Here is a 23298-nt window from a genome sequence, read left to right as displayed (position 1 = left end):
TTTCAGCAAGCAGCACATAAAGCATGGCACCGACTGCCCCCGAGCCACTATTACATAAAGAAAAATGCAGTTCACCAAAATCAAAAGTTTTCCTGGCAATATAACTCCAAGAGCTTTGGATGAAACATCTCTGATGTCATCTCTTTTGAAAGCTCAGCAGTTTCATTCTCTGGTTCATCCCAGACAAAATCTGTCTAACTGCAGGTGTTTCTAAGTGTAGATTAAGTGTGACTGAATGTGTGCTGTGAATTGGGTGGAAAAAAAAATTGCCAAATCTCCTCCAAGGCAGAAACTCTGAGTAGTTCTGAGTTTCAGTCCGTGCCATACCTCCTGAGGACTCAACCCCATGTACCCTCAGGAGACCCGAGAGTCTCACACAGTTTTGCAACCTGCTTCAGTTCATTCTAGAATATTGGCAAATAAACCCTAATATCCTGAAAATATGTGGATTTCTTTGGTGTTATTCAAAATGAAAGGGTAGATACATTTTAGAAATATTTAGCTGAGTTTCTGTGTGCAAAAGAAAATAATTACCAGCTGCAATATAAACAAGGGCAAACACCTCAGTCCAAAATGTGTCTTTCCCTTTTTGCAAGGCTTGAGCAAAAAAAACATTACACTTGTTTGAAACTATGCAAACCATAAACATCCTAAATATTGAAATCCAAATGTAGCCTTTAGCCAACATAAACACAGACAACTGATTAGTAAGAACCATGTGAATTTTGTGTAGTCAGCCAGATATTGAAAGCTGCAAATCACACATCTGGTGGGGGGAGTTTGCTTTTTTGTTGGTTTGGGTGGGGTATATTGATGCTTGTAATTTTTTTAAATTAAAAAGCAATAAGCTCGACATCTAAGCAAACTCAGAGAAACTCTTACCAGATTTACTAGGGGTCCTCCAGAGTTCCCATACTGAAAATAAACATAAGTTAAGAACATGTTTTAGTATTTACCTCTTAATTTGTTGCAAGCAAAATATAAAAGGAATTTTTAAAATATTTCTGTAGTACTGTTTCCATTGTCTATTAAATAAATGCGATAGAGCAGTCTTAAACTGCCAAACCCATAAACTACACTTTAACATCACCCATTTTAGCTGAGCTTTGCAAATACTTACTGCCAGAGTAAGTTAAAAAAGAAAAGGTTCTCCTTTTGTTTTCTAGAATCTGAGAAGATTTTGGGACAGCTCTGGGAGCTGTTAGTGAAGATTTCTTACAAGGCCAAGATCTGAAGTACAAAAACTATTGTTTTGCTTTAATTCAGAAAGAAACTTGAATCCTTTAATGAAGCCTGGCTTCTTTTTCAGAAAACAAGATGGAATTCAAAATGATATTTGTTTGCCAGAGAATATTGCCTCCTCCCTTGCAATCTGCAAGGATTTTGAAGGCAGATATTGTGCCTGGCGTGGTTCCTCGGGGGGTTTCTAAGGAACACCCGCGTGCTGCTGTGGTGCCGTGGTCCAGGTTACAGGGAGAGAAGCCTCCCTGCTCCTGAGAAGGGCATCCCAGGAGGAATTTCTGCTGGAGGAAGGCAGGGCTGAAGGCAGCAGTGGGGGGACGTACGTTGATGATGGCATCAGTCTGGATGTAGTCCATGTCGGAGTTGCGGAGCCCCAGCTCCTTCCCCCCGCGCTGCGTGGTGCTGACGATGCCCGTGGTCACCGTGTTCTGCAGGGAAAAGGGACTTCCAATGGCCACCACAAACTCCCCTGGCCTCAGGTCTGCCGACTGGCCCAGCAGAAGAACTGGCAATTTACCCTGAAAAAAAAAAGAAAAAGAAGAAAATTCAAATGTTAAAGACATTCCTCCGCTGGCAGAACAAAAGTTACAGAAGGATGAACACATTCACAGGGTAGAGGAAAAGAGAGAGGCTTTTATCCCTCAGGGATTTTGTTCGTTCTATTTTCTTTGAGTATTTTGTGTGTGGGTTGGTACAGAAGCACCAGTGTGGGCTCTTTAAACTGGAGGACTTTTCCACAACAGGTACCCATTAAATCAAGAACAATCAAAAGACCAAAGGAATATTTATGCTCTGCTGTACAAAGCAAACATCTGATGATACTAGAAATGAGCCACTTCCAACACTTCTTGAAATAATTAGCCAACAGCTGCTGAAGTTAAAATATGATATCGTTTGAGAGTGAACACTAAAGAATCATGAAAGCAACAGCCCAAGAGTTGTATGTACATTTAAAAGCATTTTATATTCTCACAAGACACCAGCTAATGATTCATCTTAGTTTCTTTAAATGAAGCATCTCTTCTAAATAATTACATTGCCTCCTACATAGTGATGTCTTCCTCTGAAGATGTTAGGATTTAAGGACATGATGTGATTTTTCAGTTATGACAGTAGAGGATACCATTATACTTTTCTTTAAGATTTTATCTCTAAACATATTAAATATCACATAGTTGAAGACATTCCCACTAAAACATTCTTAAAATTCAGCAAACACTGCATTCTACAGCAATTAAAAATAAAAAAGGGGAGGGAAGGTTGGATCCACACACTCTTCTTGCCAGTGAATCAAGGGTGTTCTGAAACAGATCATACTTCAAATAAATACTTTTTTTGATTCATCACCTGCCTGTACAATACACACTGAGTGCCATTTCTCCCTTTCTTCACACTTTTAAAAGTCAATCTCTACACTTATAGTGATGTGACATGTTTTTAAATATTTTTGTTGTATCTGTTGTCTAAATGATCCTGACCCTCCCCAGGTAATTTAACCATGCCACTAGACTATTTCTATTAGCATCAATGAACCTGGACACGTATAAATGCAGGTTTAGACTTAAGGATTTGGAGGATTAAGTTACTGAACCCAAAAATCAAAACAGAATTCTGGAAGCATTTATCTTTTGCTTGGCAAAGCTAACTTGAACCTAGCTTTCCTCCAAGCTTGACCTACTTCAAGTATTGGCAAAAAGGAAAAATATTGCATGTTTAATTTGGAAGCTCATTGCTGGCTCTTAAAGGGTTTTGTTACCAGCAGTTTGAAAGCCTGACTCAATAAGTCATCCATAGGGACAAAAATTCAGTATTATAAACTACCCCAAATTCCCATCACTTTGTATTTTTCACCCACAGTTTATGTCAAATATCCTAAGAGACAGACAATGCCTGCAAAGTAGAAAGCAAATATAATGCCATCAGTTGTCACTATATGCTGCTGCAAATACAGAAGTTATGGTTTTAATGTTTAACAAGACTGGCCTTGTGTACCCTTTATCCAGCTTTGTTGCAATCCCACCAGGGAAGTTTTACTCAGATGAGCAGATTGCTTCAATAAAATTCATTGCCAGCTCCCACAGGGTAAGATGCTTTGTGGAAACTTATCTTTCAGTCTCCAGACAGCAAGAAAACAATTAAACCAACAGCTTGTTCAACAGAGTGAGCTGGAAGAGCAACAGAATAGGCAGCACAGAAAGGAGAAAGCATTTCCATGTCTATCTGCATTCAGAGGAAAGTTATCACAACCAGCAATGCCCTACTAATTAATAATGATAATATACAGCCCTTATCAGTGCCACAGCCACAGATAAGGCTGTGGCTGAGCTCTGGGAAGGATTCAGCAGCTCTGCCCAGTTTCCCCATCACTGCAGAGAAGCAGCAGCAGCATCCCAGGGCAGTCCCTGATCCCAGCACAGCCCAAGGGGAATCAGGAGCTGTGATCAGCTGTGAGCAGCACAAACAGCCCCATCTGGGTCATGTTTGGACACAGGGAGCACCCTGGCCCTTCCCCCTCTCACCAGATGCTATTGAGCTTACGTAGCACGTGTTTGCAAGATGTCATTGGTCAAAAGCAGCATCTTCTTTTGGCACTGCTTTTCCTTCTTTAAAAAAAAAAAACAAAAACCCCACACAAAAGACAAAAAAAATGGCTCATGCTTATATCCCAGTGCACCAAAAACAAATACTTTGTAGAGAAAGAAGACATTTATCAGCAAATGAAACAGAGACAAGCAAAAAGAAAACAGAATATTTTTTATGTTTCATTAACAGAAAAAAAAAAAAAAAAAAGAAGGCTGGTCATGCACAAAGTTAAAATATTTATACAAAGTTCCTGAGTTGTAACAACAGTCACAAAGCCAAAATTGCATCTGGCAGCAGAGAGAAAGTACAGGAACGATCTGTGACTAATACAATTCTGATTGTGCTGAGTTTTCAGGGCTGTGCCTAGACTAGCCAGGCTTCAGTTCAAACCCTGATGCTGTATGGATTGGCTGCAGGTCACCCCTGTGATTCAACATGCCTTCTGGAAAGTCTGGCTAACCTTTCCCTTGCTAGAAACAAAAATCCATTGCTAAAACCTCCTTGTCCTGCACATATTATGAAACACAGCTTTGGAAAACGTGTCCTCTATTCCTTGTGATTTCCTGGTGTGGGGCAGAGCTGACACACTGACAGCACTGCATGTAAATATAGTAAGTGCCCCTACAAAATAATGCCATGAAGAATTGTTTATGATGAATGTATGTGTTGTCATGGCTTTAAATTTGAGAGGTTCTCTCTGAAATAGCTTAAATATTGCCACGCTCAATATTAAATTTTCTGTTATAAAAAAACCAAAACAAACTCATTTACATTGTACACGTGGTTTTGAAACCATGTACAAAAAAAACAGTACAAAACCAGTACAAAACCAGTACAAAACCAGTACAAAACCAATCAAAACCCCGTGATGGAGTGGGAAAAACATCCTTCTGGCAGTGCTGTAAGCAGGATCATGTCAGAACACCCTCTGTGACCTCACCCCTGCCACTGGCAAGCTCATCCCGAGGAAGTTAAGGAATCCTGGTAAAACTGAGTGTGAGTTCAGGGCTCTTAACAACTATACTTCATAAATGTGCATTCTTCAATCTTTACATAATGTCTGATGGCCCTCAGGATGACATAAGCACCACTCCAACTCGTGATTCTCCTGCTTTAACTAAAGATTTGCCCCAGCAGTTAATTAAAAGTGCCAGGCAAAGGACCATGCCTTGAAGCACAACCAGCAGGGAGCCAGGAACACCCAAACCCAGCTCTCCCAGTGACTCACTGCACGGCCTTGGGCAACATATAATATCTTTTCTACCCCTGTCTTTTCTAACTTTTCCTTTGATGAAGCCTTGGAGCTCTGCTGGATCCGTGTTTACTCAATAAAACAAATCTGCAGGCAGGCATTCTGCAAGCACACAGAAATAGGACTAAACATGCAAACCCCTAAGTGGCACATGACTCACTGTTTACACCCAGCCAGAGAAGGAGCCATTAATTAGGGTTAATATTTTAAGCACTTCACATCCCAAAGGGCTTCAGACATTTTTATATATGGATTTGACTCAAACCCTGGATAAACACCACTCCCACGACATGGAGAGCTGCACACCACCACAAGAAATGGCTCCAGCCAACAATAGGACACAGCTGCTGTGGCACGAGAGGAGAGGAGAGGAGAGGTAGAGATCAGCATCATCAGCCAGAAGGACTCGGAGAAACATGGAATCATTTAGGGTGGAAAAGACCTGGAAGATTATTGAGACCAAACACTAACCCACGTCCCCAAGTGCTGCATCCACATGGCTTTTAAATCCCTCCAGGGATGGAGATTCCAACACTGCCTTCTATGAGGAAATTGTTCCCAAATATCCACCCTGAGCTCCCCTGGCCCAGCCTGGGGCCGTTCCCTCTCCTCCTGTCCCTGTTCCTGGCTGTCCCCTCCTGTCAGGAGCTGTGCAGGGCCACAAGGTCCCCCTGACCCCCCTTTTCCCCAGGCTCAGCCCCTTCCCAGCTCCCTCAGCCTCTCCTGAGGCTCCAGCCCCTTCCCAGCTCCATTCCCTTCCCTGCACACCCTCCAGCCCCTCCGTGTCCTTTTGGCAGTGCAGGACCCAAACCAGACCCCAGCATTCAAGGTGCAGCCCCAGCAGGGCCAGCACAGATGTGCACCTGGTGTCCTTTAACAGCACAGCTTGAGTCAGAGAAAATAAGTGAAATCTCAATAATAAGTGAAATCTGGACAAATCTAGCTCCAAAACTAAGAGAGGAGGAAGCACAAAACCACCAGCCAGGCACAGCCACTGCCACAGAGAAATGGAAACCAAGAGACAGACGGCCATAAGCAGGAGGTGGTTTGAACTTTTTCAGCCATGAAATAAGTGAATGGGACTCTCTGCTGGCACAGAAAGCAAATAAATCCCTCCTCTGTTCTGTAATCCCCTTCGTTTGTGGATGGAAAGTCAGGAATTTGCAGGAAGCACTTTGCAGCTCAATAAACGGATGAAGAGGAGACAAAAGTTCTGAGTTCAATTTGTGTTAACCAGCGACAGATCTCCTTCATGCTTCTTATTTTTAGATGGGAAAGGCACAGATGCTGGTGTGGAACACTAATTCAGCTGTAAGTGTAACTCTGGCAAAACATGCAACTGTCCTGGGAATTGCATCTCTGTTCTGACTAATTCAACTTTCAGAATACGTTATGGCAAAATAAAAACACCAGTCGTGAGCATGTGAAAATATAGAATACCATCTACAATCTAGAAACTGCTTGACAGTGATTCAAAGAAAACAAAAATCCCAGGCTGAACACATTACAAGCCTCCAAAAGTATTTCATCCATAGTTAGAAAAGCAAAACCGAGTCTCCTTATCTAAATATGGAGCATGGGAAGCTTGCAGGAAAAAAAAAAAGAAGAAAAGGATGAAATGTTGTTTTGATATGTCACCAGGTTTTCAATTGCCTGGAAAGAGATTGCTGTTCTCCCATAAAAATAAAATACAAATGAAATTACAATTAAATAAAATAAAAATAGTAATTAAAAATATGCTGGTGCTGGTAGACCCACCCTGGAGATGTGAGTACTTTGCTGCATGGGAAGCTGGACCAGCACATTGTCCCCACAGTGAGGGCTACTGGAAGCTGAAGATGGCAGAAAACCCCTTCTGCCTGAATTGATGAATAAATTGGAGTTAAGATCCAAGTTTTTTACCAGCTATTGCATTTCTATGGGTCCTGAAGACTTCTGGAAGCAATATGTGAGCTTCCTCAGACTCTAGAGAGGAAACAACGTATTACCCAGATTTCAAAGTGAAATAGCATTTTAGGAAAGCCACTTACATTTGGTGTCCAAGCAGTTTGTTTTTTCAGAATGTGGGCTATTAAAATTTTGATGCATAAACAGGGAAGTTTGCTTTCCTGCCTCCTCCAGTTTGTACACACAGGGGAAAATCAAATCCCCTCTGACCACAAAGATACAGACACTCATTGCCTCAGGAAACCACCAGGGGAACGAGGCCACAAGGTCCTGTTGTTTTAAAGTGTCAAACAAAGTGTTTATTAATAAGATACAGGAGAAATTTTAAGCTGGAGGTTTCAGCTGCAGGGCTGAATGTCACCACAAATTAGAGATGGGTCACGGCCCCACTGCTGCTGCACCATGAAGATGCCAAATCCTGCCTGGGGTAAAGAACCAGGAACTGGCCACACTGAGGAACAAAATCTTCAGGACCTGGCATGTGTTCCCTGTGTGATTTCAGGGTCACTGTCTGTCTCATGGATGGTTTTTAAGCACACAGAAAGAAGAAAACCCTCAAAATAAAGCCATTCACCATGCTTCTCCCTTCAGTGCCAAAACACAGACATCAATTTTGTGGACAGAGCTCGATTTCCAGGGCTGAAAAGGGTCTCCAGGCAAAAGCCACCTCCACCTTCCACTACTTTGAGCTTCCAGTTTCCATTTGGGTCGGGTTCTTTTATAATTCTGCCCCCATTAACCCTGACATTGTCCATTAAACCACCCTGAAATTTCCTCCCCCCCTGCTGGTGTTTATTTTTCAGCAGCTGTATCACACATTCTGATTTAACAAGGTAGTTATTTGCCTTGAGATGAATCCCACAAAGCAAAAAAGCATTTTCCTCTGCCAGCAAAAAAGCATCTGCTCCCTTTGGAGTGTTGTGCAACTGTTTTGATGGGTTTCACACTCGCTGCAGGATCACACGTGCCACGCAGGACAGATTATTTATTTTACCAGTCCCTGCCTATGCTGCCAAAATCCAATTTTTTCTAAGGAAGTCTTATAAATTTTGCATGTTCATATCCAAATTGTCTGCAACTGCACTGTTCCTTTCTAGTGATGTGGTCTCCTCCTTGCATTTGGAAGGATATTTAGATTGGATTTGTGGCTACATTAATTCCAATCTTACTTCCTATTTTCAACACCCCAGCAAACTGCTCTGTGTCACCACAGACATGAGAGACACTGGTGCTCTCTTTTATTGACTGTAAAAACAAGCACATTTTAGGACTGGAACAACTGCTCCAAAGTTTCTGTTCCTCATTGACTGCAAGATGTTTTCCACAGAGAAGAATTTAATCAGGGAAAGGGTTCATCCTCACTGCTGCCCAGATTTTGCCACCCTCTTTCATTTCCTACTGCACTCAGCAAACCCAAATTAATTCTAGCAATGCCTTTGGCCAGATGTTCACACCTAGCAATGTCTTTGGCCAGATGTTCACACCTTAGAGGAAAACAGCATTCAGGCTGCTGCAAAATCTGGACAGCTGACAGCCTGATCCCATACTTCAAGCCCAGCTCTGTTCCTAATCACAGAGCATTCTTCACCCTTCAGATCCTGCCTTAACATGCCACACATAAAAAAGAAAAAACCCTTCTGCATCTTTGATGTCACCTTCAAATAATTTATTCTAGTTTAAGAATTTCACCTCTTACTTCAGAAAAATTCTTCAGGATGGTTTTCATTCCATATCCAGATCTTTTAGGGAGCATTTGTACCACCCCATTGACTTCTTCAGCCAGCAATTACATTTCAAATTCAAATTATTACCCTTGTGATTTTAAAAAGTCATTTATGCATCTGAATGACTGCAAGGCATTCCAGTACAAAAATGAAAGCTGAACTTGAAAGGGTATATAAAAATGCCCCATAAAAGTTCAATCTGAGAATCAATTTCTCAGCTGACCACATTTCCATTTGAATTTTTTTTTTGTGAACACATAAAACTTTGTTTTTAATTCTCAAATGCAAAGCAGCACCTGTCCTGTGAACAGAGGTGCCTCAGGTCTCACCTCGGACTGGGATTTCCCAGTGCCATGTTACCAGAGCTGGATGGGAATCTGGGTCTCCCATCCCATTAAATTTTCCCCCAGTCTCCTCAAAATTATCCTGAGCTGCCATGGGAGAGGCCAGGAGGAGAACACCACCCAAGGTACTGGCTTGTGCAGCTGATAAGATGCTTCCAAGGGCAGGTCAGACCAATTCCAGCCCTGCTCAGCAGTGGTTTCCACAAAAGAATTCTCTTTTTTTTTCCAGGCTGCTTCCAGGTTCTCCCTTCCCCCAAGCAGCTTCCCAGGGCAGCTAGGAGCCACTTCCTCAGGGTATCAAATAACATTCAAGCCCATGCCTGCTCTTTTCCTGAGTCCTCAAACTGACCATCACATCAGTTCAGGATCTCTTCTCCTTCTGCCACCTCTCTCCTCTGAAGTTCAGCTCCAAGTCCTCTCCCTCTCACCACGTCTGCTCTCCCCTCCACGTTGTACTTCCAATTTTAAAGCATTTTTCCAGCTGCCCTTCACTCCCTGCCCCATCCTGCTCATCCTAATGCTGCCAGTGCTCATGCTGGGGATCTGTCCCTTTGCTTCCTACTCCTTTTTCCTTATTTTAAGATAAAAAGGAGAAAAGAAGCGACGCCATAAAACAGAGGATAAACAACACAGCAAAACCATTATTGGTGCTGTTCGGTTTTTCTGCCTGTTCAGAAGCTTTTAAAAAAGCAAAAGTTTGAAATGATAAAGGTGGCAAGGGAGCAGCAGGAGCACTTCATACCTCGGGTCATCCAAGAGTTGTGCGTTAGGCGCCTGGCTTAGTCATGAACTCTGGCACAAACACTCCTGACCTCGCTGGGGAATAGCTCTGAACTAAAACAACACTGCAAGATCTACACATTTTTGAGCCATGAGTTTCAAATGAAGCATTCCTGCCCGTTCAACTTGGAGGTCATTAAATGACAAACCAAACGAGGGGAGCCAACACGAGCAGCACCCCGAACATCCACGTTCGGCTCGCTGCATCTCCATTGCACAGCATTTCCACACAATATTCTTCTTGCTACGTGTGCAGAACCTCCTGACAGCTTTTCTGCTGTGGCAGGAGGCACAATAACGCTGAGAGAGGAACATTTGATATGGAAGAAGATCATAGATGGGAAGCTGTTCAGAAAACCACTTGCAGGGTAAGAACATCTTTCCAAGCTGGCTTGTGTTCAAGATTCTCCCCAAGGTATTTTCCACTTTAGTATCTACATCAGTGAGGGGCAAATGTATCCTCTAAAAGCCATTTGTGTCTTCAATAGAGGCACTCAAGACAGAGTAACACAAGTAAAACACCCCCATTTCTTCTCTGAAACAAGAGTTATATCAGATAAAGTGTGTACAAACCAGTACAAACTGGGACGTTGTTTTTTATTTTGAGGATACATAAAAAAGTGCTATGTAATCCCTTCACTATGCTGAGAGGTGACAAAATTAACCACTGCCACCCACAAACTTGGCTTTTAAAAATGTGTATCCACCTAGTTCATATATTCTCAGCAATTCAGCCCAGTAAACAACTTGTTTTTCCTTCAAACCTGAAAATCAGCAACAGTTTTCAGAAAGGAGGATGTTAAATTAGAGGAATTAAATGTGTCCTGCTTTAACGACTCACCTGAGAATCTATTTTAATTAGTGCAATGTCTGATTTTTCATCAACATCTTTAATTTTGGCTTCGTAAGTCTCCCCGTTCTTCAGCTCCACCTTCACCCTGTTCTTGTTGGTGACCACGTGGGCGTTGGTGACAATCAGCCCATCCTCAGAGACAATGAACCCTGAGCCACTGGCAACAGGAACCTCCCTCTTGGAAAAAGGAAGTCTGAAAGACAAGGGAAATAAAACGTTTATTGCTGCAAAAAAAGCTGAAAGGTCACAAATCATTCCAAATAACACACAGCCAAAAGGAGTTTGGTGAGTTTTTAATGCTTTAAGATATCTGCTGTTACGCTCATTAAGAAGATAAAGCACATCCATTACTTTAGCTAATTATTTTTTCCATGACTCTTAAATTATTCTTAATTCTTAAGCATGACAAATATTTATTATCTCAAAACCTCTTTGTTATTTCATACCATCAATCAGCACTTCTGTCACAATGCAGCTGTTTTCAAGAATTAAATAAAAAAGAAAAAAAAAAATCAAGACTGGGCATCTTGTTTACTTGCGAAATAATTCAATGTGAACCACAGCAGGAGCGATCTTCTCCACCACATCTGCAATGAAGTTGTATTTGTGCCTCAGGCTGTTCGGGTGTTCTTGGCCTGAAATAGAAACAGAGGACGTGTCATGAGTTCTTCAAGTGACTGCAGGAGGGTCATTGCAAAACACCTGAATTAAAAAAAGCTCCGAGTGGGTCTCTTTCCCTTCCTTAAAAGTCATCTGCAGCGTGACCCTTGGCACTGGATTTCCTCCCTGCTTCCCTGCACAGAGGTGGAGTGCTTTGTCCTCAGGAAAAATCACCCATGGGAGCTCCTGGTCTGGAGTGCACCCATGGGACAGCGAGGGCTCATCCCACTGTGGTGCCCAGGGATGAGCCCTGGAGGAGCACAGGGTTTGTTCCCTGCCTGCACTGCCCACTCTCCCCTTGTGAAAGGGATTTTGTACTCAGATGCCTCCAGCACTGCTGCCCTCCTTTTCTGGATGGTCTTCTCAGATTAAACAAACCAGCTCTGTTCCTCTGCCAAAATACGCCTTCTTGGAGGTTTTTTGAAGTCTCAGGCTGCTGCATTTTGAGGACATGGAGGTCCTGACCCCAGTGCAAGCCCTCAGCAGCTGCTGAGAAAGTTTAACTTGGGTACAAGGTTGGGCTTCCTTTCCCACCGGCGTCCCCACGCAGCCTGACCCAGCAGCTCCTGCCTGGCACCTCCATGTGGAAGAACCTTCCACACACTCCACACAACCCCACTCGAGGCATCCTTCCCACCCATGCCCCCTGATGTCCATCAGCTCCCTGGAGGCGTGGATTCCACCCTGCTTTGGAGCCATTGAGCCACCCCCAGGGCTATAAAATAGATATGGCAACACAATGGGACCACCAGGCTCTGCATTCCTGGGCAGTGCTGCAACAAAAGCTCATGGTCACTGAGTATTCAGCAGGGGCCAGTGGGATTTTCAAAAGCCACTGGGTACCCAACTCCCATTGTGGCCAACAGAAAACCCATCTGCACCAAGAGATGTTTAAAAATCTATGGGAAAAACTCACAATTTTGACACAGCTTCTCCTTCTCAAGCAGTTCAGGGACAAAACATTGGTTTTTTTCTTTTTTTTTTAATTGGGAGCAGCTATGCAAATTTGGAACACCCCAAAGAATTATTTTGTATTCCTTCAGAGGTGAGAAAGAAACACCCTGTTTTCATTTTGGTTTTATCTGGAGCATCCATCTCCTGCTATACAGGCACAAGCCAAGCCTGTTACAGACTTGCAGGAGTATTAATGTGTTGTGCTGCTCCCATCCATCTTTGCCATTTGGCTTCTAAATCCATGCAGAGATTAAAGCAATAAGCAGCTTGTGGATGCTGTAAGTGCCTTTGATGGAGTAAGAGGATGATTTATTTGCAGAATCACAGGAGAACAAGGGCTATCCCATAAAATCATCCCCAAAACCCTGAATGCCCTTTGCCATTGGAAAAAACAGAGAGGAAAGCCATGCAAATTTTCAAGTACATACTGAAGGCAATAATGATTTGGGAACAAAATGCCCCTGGCTTTTCACTCTTAACCAGACACTGGTTTGATTCAGGGGTGAGCAGGTTCCAGGTGACCTCTCAATGCCAACAGCACACACTGTCCCTCATCAGAGGGGTGCATGCTCCACCCAAACTCCATCTGTCACTCAAGAACAGGTTGTTTTCTTATTTATACCCTGTGAAACACCTCAAGGGCTTTTAAATGCAGCCAGTCACAAGCAGCAGCCACAGCAGTGACCACAAAACCCACTCTGCTGTTTTAGAAATGTTTATCTGCCTTATGAAGCAGCAAAATCGATCAGGAAACTTTTGTCCTCACCTCAGTTTTCCTCAAGATCATTCACACATGATCTGTTGCCCTTGGGCTTTCACCCCACAGAGGCATAAGGGATTGCTGATAGAGAAATATCAATTTACCAAGCAATTTATATTCCCCCTGCTAGAAATATTCAATATCCATCAAGTCACATCATTGCTGCAAAGCTGACAATTATAACAGGGACAGTTTTGGGAAGCTGCTACAATAAGAAATGCAGTTTGGAATTATCCACTTGCATTAAATAGGTGCTTGGACAGATTATCAGATGGGATTAATGTGGTGCTGGGCTAAAACTCCACTGGGCACTGCTGCAGCCATGGATATGCTTTTTGATCACTGCTTATAAAATGATTTCATCTCAGCTGCAATGCTGCAGACATCCAAAGGTCACATCCTGCCCATGGGAAAAAAAAGAGCTCCATGGATGAGGGAACTGCACAGGCAAAGCACAGCTTTTTTTTTTCATGCCTTCAATCTTTTTTGCTTTTAGCTATTGAAGAAGAAAACGGATGCCCAGGCTGTACATGGTGAGACTGCTAATGCTTCAGCTCAGAGCTGCCTTCCCTTGGAACTGGAGCCTACAAAAGCCAGGATTTCAGAGGAAACAGTATTTTGTCCAGGATCCACCCCCTCATGCAGTCCCAAACTAAACTGCGGAGCAAAAAAAAAAGTTCAGAGTTTCCTACTTTGAAAAAGTTAGATAATAAATACTAATCCATGGCATACTGACCCAAAAAGCTCCCAGCAGCTAGCCACGCCTGCCTATTGCTTATGTATCAGGAATTCCTGAATTGTGTAACACAGTTTTGCAACTGCTCTTGAACCACTGCCCATTTAAATGGAAAACATACCTTTTTAAAGCAAAAAAAAAAAAAAACAACAGTCAAAGCACTGATCTTGATGGATTAATGGATGAATGTTAAAAAAAAATCCTGTAAACTGGTCCTCACCATCAGCATAGAATATGAAGGCTGTAATAAAAGTATTGATATATTAAAAGTTCTTTTATCACTGAGATAAAGAATAATGGAGGGTAAAAAAAACCAAGCTGATTTCTCTTTGGGATTACTGAGCTGCACACGGGGAGCTGAGACCTGCACTGATCTTTCCTACAAGAAACCACCTCTGTGTGAAATTTTACCTAGGATTTTAAGCGAGGCACAAATGACCACAGAGGCTTAAATGGCCACAAAAACACCAACATTACAAATTTCATATGGGTGAGTGTTCACTCCTCAACCACCACAGGGCAGTTTCCAGCCATCCCCAGCCACTGCAGAAGACAGCAGTGAAACTGAGAACTTCACCAGGTACACTTTCCTCTCCCCTCTGACACATCTATTTTCCAGCTGTACCAATAGCTCAGGGCCTTTTAGTAGAAAATATATATTTTTGGTTTTGGTTTGGAAGGGATTTTTTTTTTTTTGTGTGGGGGTGGTGTTGTTTTGGTTTGTTTTTAAATCATTGAGAGTTGGGCTTGAATAAAGGTCTAGTTCCTAAATACCTTCAGGCCCTGATGCTCACATCTTCCCAGGCTGCTCCTCTTTCTATTTATATGTTGTGATTATTGTGTTTTGTAATGTTTTTATTGAACTATTGCACAATGCCCTAAATGCCCACGAGCATGGCTAAGAAACCTTTATTAATTATGTTATAAAGAGGATTGTGGTGAATTCAGTTAATGACAAAAAAAAAAAAAAAAATATATATATATAAATAGGTTATAGCATGAAGAATTCCCTAGGCAACTAATTCTTCAAGGACTTCAAAGATGTGCTGGCTGCCAGCCCTGAAATGAGAAGGCAAATCTCTGCCAACTGGCATTAACAGGGCTAATAATCAGTAAACAGACTGCTAGGAGAGCAAGACAGAGTACCAAGCCATGAAAAAAAGCACACCCAGCTGTAAACAACTGAAGTAATTTGGTTTCATAAAGAGGAGCCAAAAAGCAAATTAAGATCTGGGTTCTGGTTAGGTCATTACTCAAAGTGGCATCGATGCAATGATGCTCACAGCTCACACATGCTGCTCTTGGTGGTTATTTTGGGCTGAGCTGAAGAGATGCTTTGGAGATAGAAATCTCACCAAAGTAACCTCTGCACTTCTGCTGGGAGAGCTGTCTGCTGCTCTGGAAGGGCTTCTCTTGGCCGAGAGAAGAGAGCAGGTCTTCCAACAAAGCTTTGGGCACATCTCAGTCAGACATGGGGCTTTTCCCCATCCAGATTTCCCCTTTTCAAAAAGGGGGTTCTGCTCTCCTACAGAATGTTCTGCTCTCCTTCAGGACCTCCTCACTGACTGAAGCAAGGAGCAAAGTAACTATCCTGTTTAATGTGACTTTTTGTGTTCGACACGACGGAAGAGGAAAAAAGGCCAGCAGCTCTCTCTGTGCCATCCCCACTGAAGGGCTGCAGTTTTTGGGATAACTGAAGATATTAAATTACCCAGACTGCTGATAATAGGTGAGATTATTTCCTCCTGCACTCCCCACTTGTTTAGACACACACAAGGGTTTGAAAGCATGGCTTGGGATTCTCTGCAGAGCGAAACCAAAAGAGCTGCAGCACTCACAAAACCTCCGGGCTGCCAGAACCGGTGACGACTGACACAAAACCACAAACTAAGTTTTGCTTGGAGAACTTCCACCCTCCCAAATAAAACTCCAGCCACTGGTGTTTGTACAAACTTCCATTCATGCCATATAAAAACCTTCAAAGCTCTGACTATGGAGACAAAAAACCTCCAGCAAAGGTGCTCAGCTCGCTGCAAACAGGGGGATCAGCAAACCCTGCTGGAGAGAGACAAGGAAAAAGTGTGGGAACCTGCTGCCACACTTTCTTTTTTTAAATTACAGAAAGCTGCAAGCCTAAATATTCCACTTCCTATTCAAGGATAAGTTGTGTAATTCACCAAAAAAAGGGTATTACGCAATGAAAACACTAAGGACATAAGGAACAACACTCTACGTGTCACAGGCACTTTGCTCAAGAGAAACTCTTAAGTCATTGGAGGGAATTTTGAGAGGTCTAAACCACAGCACCTTGGTAATACAGATGCTATTGCATCAGTTATTTTTCCCCCTGTATAATCTATGCAGAAACTCAAGTCACCTCACAAAATTCTGGGAGGAAAGTCTGCATTACTGTGACGGCCCTAAAAGCAAAAATGTTTTCATAGCCCTAAATAATGGTAGAATAAAATGCTTGAAATCTCTCCAAACAGTGAACTGCACAAATCTGGCCTTCACTTAAAATATTTCCTGCAGCAAGGACCACTGCAAGATTAAAGTAAGGGTTTTAAGTGAACTTGCTATTTGGCATAAATGCAGACATGCAAGGGGAAACTGAAATCCATTTTCATCACCATAATATTTAGATGATCAATTCCTTCTTGGCAGTCTTCAACAAGGACTTCGTATTTTCCCTGCTAATCCAAAAGCAGAAACTCATTCATTTTAATCACCGATTTTAAACAAACCCCAAAGATCTGCCAAGCTAAACAAAACAGGGAATCTACACAAAGTTCATAGAACAGAACAGCTCTCAAATTAATGGTGACACAGGACAGATTTCAGACCAATGAGTGGTTGCTCCTAGAACAAAAGAATGTTTCAGCAACAAAATAAAGGTGAAAAAGTTTCAGGTTTTAATTGATATTCCCCTCATTCACTACTGGCCACAACTTAATGCTTGCCCTGAGAAGAGCTTGGAAGGGGAAGGTATTGGGAATCAGCTGTAGGAACAAGTAAAAGCAGATGCTGGAAACACAAGATTGTCACCAATATCTGATGCTCCATCCCTGGAAGTGTCCAAGGACAGGTTGAGCAGGGCTTGGAGCAGCCTGGGAGAGTGAGAGGTGTCCCTGCCCTGGCAGGGGATGGGATGAGCTTTAAGGTCCTTTCCAAGCCAGAGCACTCTGTGATAGTAACAATGGTCAAGTTAAATGGAGAGAATGACATAAAGAGTTCTTGTGCATTCATTAAACAAAAACAAAAAATTATTTGAAGATAATGAAATTGCAAACCAAAGCCTTCAGAGAATTTTGGTCCAACCTCTTTAGTCCAGCTTCTTTCTCAGAGGGAATCAGATCTCTTTGGCATCCAGTAGCAAGGCTGTTCAGCATGTTCTTGCTGCTGAAAATGGTCAATGGGCAAATTCTTCATGTAATAAATTCTTCATGTAACATGCCCACAGCTTTCCCCTAGGAAGTTCCTATATCATTTCAGATTTACACTTTCATTTTTAGCCAAACAGGAACTTTTTGTGCCACTTATCTACAAGGCAGAGTAAGTGGGAAGTTAATCAGGATACAGAATATCTTTGCTACAGCTCAACTGCTGCACTACTATAGATACAGGAGTGGAAGGTTCTGTGAGGAAGGAATGCCCTAGATGGGTGCATCTTGGTCCAAGCCATGTTACTCAGTCTCCATGCAACTCATGAAAAGCAATTTATGCTTTAGTGTCTTTGATTTAGCTCTAAAATGGGCATAACCCTCTTTTATCTGATTGGAACCCTTGCAGAACCTCACAGGGACAAAATATGTATATAAAAACTCTCAGGAATGCCAGAAATTCCTTTATAAACCAAGTGCACTGGCTTGAGTGCAGAACAGACTCTCAGTTACAGCAGCAGGGAGCAAAAACCACCAGACTTTTGAGCTGATGAGGCTCAAAAGCAACTGGGTGTCAGCAGGGAGGGCAGGAATCCAGAGAGGAGCGACAGCTCCATCTAAAACAACAGGAAAGTGCAATTGCTTCTGTCAACAGCAGTGCTGAGGTGGGAGGAAACCCAGCCTGTGCACAAACAGGCAGGCCTGGGAAGGGATGGCAAGGAGGAGTGCAGCCCTGGGAGCTGGAACACGCCGTTCTGCAGCAGCTTTGCCATGGTAATGCAATGCTGAGGGGAGCTCGGCCGAGATGACAAATTAATTGGGAGCCAGAAGCCCTGTGACAAAGGCACAGAGCTCTGGTGGCCGTGCCAGCAGGGCTGGCAGTGCCCTGCACAGGCAGCAGGAGCAGCATGAGCAGGGAGATGCTCAGACATAAAGGTGAAGAACAATTCAGGACAAGGGCAAAGAGTGCTGAGCTCAAAAATATCACTAACAGCAGCCCTGTCTGAGCTGGAAACACTAAGAAATATAAGTTAGGTACTTATGGAAAAGAGTCTGCCTCATTTCCTGCAGACAGAGGAACAGAATATTTCAGCCAACAGGTTAAAGCAGACAATTCTCTTCTCTGCACAAGGCTGAAAATACAACAGATGAGTCAGGAATAATTTCTCCTCTCCTTTTTTTTTCAACCCTGCTCAGTTTGTGTCCTTTCCAAGTTGGGTCATCACCCTGCTTTACCTCCCAGCTCCAACTCACTACAGGCAGAGAACCAGCAAAATAACCTCAAAACTCCCATTAAGTGCCAACGACGTGGTATTTCCTATATCCCACATGTAACCAGCAGCTATCTGATCTTGAGAATTCCTCCTGAAATTATAAACACATTAAGATCTCATTTTAAGTATGTGAGAAACTTTCACACTGCATCTTCAGAAGAAATCTCTGCTTAAGAGAGGCTTAGCTTCAACTTCCAGGAACCCTGGTATGAAGACACCAGGGAATAAAAACAAGTTCTTGTTTTCATGCCTCTTAAACTTCTCTCTAGCCTAAAAAAAAAAAAAACCTCTTAAGGGGAAAGCCTATAAAAAGCTCCCTAGGATGCTGCTTTTCTGCAGCTGGAAGAGGCAGTGATTTCACCACTTCACTGTGGCAGGACTTAGGAGTGACATGGATTTGACACAAGTAAAGGTCAGATCTATAGGAAAAAATAGACAGAAAGCCCTCAGAACAGTAATAAAACAGACATCACTCCTACTCTGGGGTGTTGTAATTGTACAATACATGAACCCAGAATAACTACATTGCAAAAGGCTCAATAGCCTGAAAAATCTGTCAGCCTTTGGCAGTATTTTTTACATCTGTCTCAAGAATCACTCCAAGACCACCCAGATTTGTTTTAATGTAGACATCAGAAATCAGTGAGTGGCTGGGAAATGAACCTGGAGTGATGTGGATGGGTGTTCCTCCTGCCACCCTACCTGGAGAGCTGCAATCAGGGGGTGGCACTGCAGCCACTGTCACACAGCCCTGCTGCTCCTGCAGTTCCTCATGAAAGGTTTAAAGGACAGCAGGCCTCAAGTTCACTCTCTCAAAAATGCACTTTCCAAAGATATTTAGAGTCCTGATTATTATATTCACTGCTGCCCCGTCAACAGCAGCTATTTAAATATTGATATTCTTATCCCCACACCTATCCTGCTTTATTTTATGGACCATCCAAGTATTTTCAGTATTTACAAGTGGCTTCTGCTTGCACACTTTCAGTGTCTGAATACAAAAGGAAACAAGGGTTAGCCAAGCTTTACCTTCATAGATTGAGGTCTACACAGAGATAGAGAAAGGGCAGACATTCCAAAGAGCGCCTGTGCTGTCCTGGAAAAAGGAGTGAATCATCCCTTTAGCACCACAAATGTTGAAGGATGAGATTCCTGAGGGGTTGTGTTTATTTTGGGGGTGGGATGGTGGGAGGGGTGAGACTTGTTTGGGTTTCTCTTCCTTCCTAGTGCTTGGTGCATCCACTCCTTCCCTGCTCCAAGAGGACTTTCTGCAGATGCAGATTGACAGATCATCGATGCTGTCAGCAGGGCAAAGCCAAAAAAGTTTGAGAAATAGGGTAATGGAAAAGAAAAGTAATGGAAAATGGAGCAGCAATGCTGGCAAAGTGCAGAAAACTGAGCAGGGACTCATGAAAGCTCAGTTTGCTCTCAGCTCTGCTGCTGGCTGACCTTGAGCAAAGCTCTTTATCTTTCCTTGCCCTGGATTCACTACCTGTGAAATGGGGCAATGACAGCGGTCTCTGGAAAAATATTGAGAGTTCCTCCTAATGTTACCCTCTGCTGCAGAAAAAATTTCAAATTTTAGACCACTGGGTAACTTCTGTGCATGGCTACCAGATTTAATAAGCATTATTTTATCCATCAGTTCTCTGGCAACAAAAATATGTGCAAATCCAGGTGCTACCAGAAACCTTTTAAGCACCATAGCTCTGCCTCACTGGGATTTCTAGCAGCAGTTCTGCAAAAGTGGATGTAGGAATTATTCATTGTACATCCCTCTCCCATGTCTCAGAAAAAAAAAAGAATTTACAACAGCAAGGAGATGGAAAGACTGAGAAACCCTGCTGGGGAAAAAGTGACAGAGACAAGGATGAGGTTTGGTTAACCAATGCCACAGAGTTTTGGTGGCACTGCCACACAGAGACAGGACCTGCTGCCAGCCTGCAGGAAAGGAAAGTGCATCTTCTCACACATTAAACACAAATTCGCTTTGTTTTTCCACTTTTTTTCCTCCAGAAGCGAGCTCCTGGCAGAGCACTTGTAACAAATTGCACAACCCAGCTGACCTCCAGCCTTGTGCTTCCCCTTATCAGTGCACCAGGGGTGCCTGACACTAACCCAGAAACTCAAGAGCTGCTCTGCCTGCCTGCATAATTCATCTCCAGCTGCTAAAATATGACAGCAAAGATCTTCTCAGCTCATTAAACTTTAAATAACCACTCACCTGTGTCCTGTCTTACAACCTTAAGATATCATAACTCTCTTGTTACCGACAGATATAAGGCCAGCTTCCATGAGTGTAAGATCAATTATTTTATACCCCTTTGATATAAGGGAGTGGAAGCTTATTTATTAGTAATATTCTTATCTTTGAAGCAGGACAACCAATTTGGGAATCACAATGACCTGCATCCAGAAGGCAAACTAAAACCTTTTATTCTGCATCCTGGACACAGCCTGCAAAAATAATGTCAGGTATTCACTTGGGCCCAGTTACAAAGGCAGTGGGACTCGGTGCCAAGTCCAGCCAGAGATCCTGGAGGCCCCAGCAGCTCCTGGGAGTGAGGAATGGCTGTATTTACAACACAAGTTCCACAGTACCCCAGTTTCTATTTCTGACCTTGCTTTCTTTCACTCCGAGCACACGTAAATTCAAATATGAAAAATATTTTCCAGCTTCTCCTATTTCTTGGACGGCAGAGCCTGAGAGCTGCTCAGGATCTGCTGCCTCCCTCACATCCTAACAACACTCCTGCTGCTTACTCATGGCCTCAAGTATTCCTGCCCAGTCCACAGGTACCTTTAAATTTCAAAGCCCAGAAGATGAAAGGATTGAATCTTTCCTCGTTCCAAATCTGTATTTACTGACTTGAGTGTTTGAAGTCTGGAGCCTGCAAAATTACTGCCTGCTCCTCGGGAAGGAAATCTAGATGTGGAGAGAGAAAAAGGTGAGCTTCTTCTGACAAACCACTTCTTACAGTTGCTCCTCTCCGAGCTGAATACTTGGCTTTGGAAAAGCTTTTTTAATCCCACACTTGGGAATCGGTTCTCTTCTGGAAAGATGTTGCTATTTATTTCCATTGCCTTCAGCTGCCTCTTCATTCCCTCCCTCCCTTATCCTGCTGCTGCAAAATAGACCGAGGAAAAGTTGGAAAAGAATGATATTCAGACCACCCAAACAGCAGCTGAGGGAGGAGATGACATTTAGCAGCACTGGAATGCTCTTTTGTGCACTCAGACCCTAAAAACCTGCTCCTCCTGGGTCGTTTTTAATAGACTTGGCACGTGCCAAGTAACCTGCCAAAGCCTCACAGCTCTTATTCAGCACACAAATAATCATAATAATAAAAACAGCACCATGTGCCTGTTATTATCTTCGGGGAAGCAGCTGAAAGCCTCGTTCATAACAACAATATCCACTTCCCTCTTGATAAATATCTGGCCGAGTTCCCAACCTGCACAGATTTCCCAGCCGAGTTTCTCCCCCTGCCCTGATTATTCCTTCCTGCCGGGCTCAGCTCTGGCAGGCTCAGCAGGGCAGGCAGCTCCATCTTCCCATCCTCTGCTGCACCCAGCTCACTCTGGGGCTGCTTCGGAAGGACTCAGTTAATGACAAATGGGTTATTGACCGCCGAGGTCCTTTTCTCCTGCCAGATAATGACACAGAGGCGCTCGGATGTGGTTGTGCTTGGTGCATTTCAAAACACAAAGTCAGCCACTTCACAAGAAATGGAGTGATTTTTTATTTGCTTCCCCCTCGCTGTCTCTAGAACTGTGAAATCAGGTGAAGAAGCAGCAAAGTCTGTATCTCAGTGATGCACAGTTTCTAGACTGAGTTATCCCTCACCTCTGCCTTCTCCCCAGGCAAACCTGCTTAACCTAAGCCACAAGAGCTCCCATCAAACCCCAGATGTGACATCGTGCTGTGAGCACGCCTGGGACCGAAGTGAGAGCCACCTGTGGCAATGCCAGCGAGCTGAGGACTGCTGAGCTCACTGAGATACCACATTTGGACACGGTCAACCTAATAAAAACATGAAAACATATAAAACCAGGCAGAAAATCGTTAGAAATGGAGAGCAACCACAAGGAATGTTCTCCTTCCTCGGGTTAATGAGGAAAGGACAAATCCAGGTTAGTTTATATTGTACAGTGTGAAGAGCACTACGTGGAGAGAAGGGCACACTGTCCCAAAACGCCTGCCAACACTTGTGGGAAAAACGAGGAAGGGAATAAAGCCTGGTTTAAGTTGTGTGCTGAGCCTCCTTCCCTTGGTCAGCAGGAGGGATTTAAGGCCACCAAAAACATATTTGCAGAAGAAAAAGAAAACATCCTGCCAGCATGCTGAGCCTCACCACTGAACATCGAGGTCTCGTGGCACTGACCTCGCTCCTGGCTGTGGGATGCTCTCACAAAGCCACATTTCTGCCCAGGGGACATTCACCTCTCCGTGCCTCTGCATTTTCAGTGCTATCAGCACACACAGAGCTGCAGCAGCACGGGCTCTGCAGGCCTGAACACCCTCTGGCAGCCCTGATGGAAAGGGAAGATTTCTTCAGTGCCAGCTGCAGCTCAGGAGCTCTGCCTGGGCTGGGGCAAAGGGGCACAGCAGGATGGGTGGCACTGGTCATGCTGCCACAGCACAGCTGGACACAGCTGGGAAGGGCTGAAGTCTTTTAAGGCTCATTTTGCACAGGGAATCATCCCCCTTCTACACACAGACCCAGAGCAACCTGCTCCTGCCTCTACTGCATCCTCTCAAACACTGCTGGTATTTGAAGAGATTCCTTGGGAATCTCTTAAAAAAAA

At 43.4% G+C, this 23298-nt stretch overlaps 1 protein-coding gene across 1 annotated transcript in view; it reads right to left on the bottom strand.

Annotated features, from left to right (window-relative positions):
* HTRA1 (HtrA serine peptidase 1) overlaps window positions 1–23298 on the bottom strand; it is a 31024-nt gene that overhangs the window by 5261 nt on the left and 2465 nt on the right. Inside the window, exons 2-5 of the mRNA XM_077784732.1 lie at window positions 11261–11360; window positions 10714–10918; window positions 1566–1760; window positions 883–915 (exon numbers count right to left, since the gene is read on the bottom strand). Coding sequence (XP_077640858.1) covers window positions 883–915; window positions 1566–1760; window positions 10714–10918; window positions 11261–11360 — 533 coding nt within the window. The remainder of the gene's footprint in view (window positions 1–882; window positions 916–1565; window positions 1761–10713; window positions 10919–11260; window positions 11361–23298) is intronic.

This window comes from Lonchura striata, chromosome 7 (assembly GCF_046129695.1).
Source record: "Lonchura striata isolate bLonStr1 chromosome 7, bLonStr1.mat, whole genome shotgun sequence".
NCBI lineage: Eukaryota > Metazoa > Chordata > Aves > Passeriformes > Estrildidae > Lonchura > Lonchura striata.
The sequence above is the reverse complement of the archived record's forward strand: the minus strand, read 5'-3'. Positions and strand labels throughout refer to the sequence as shown.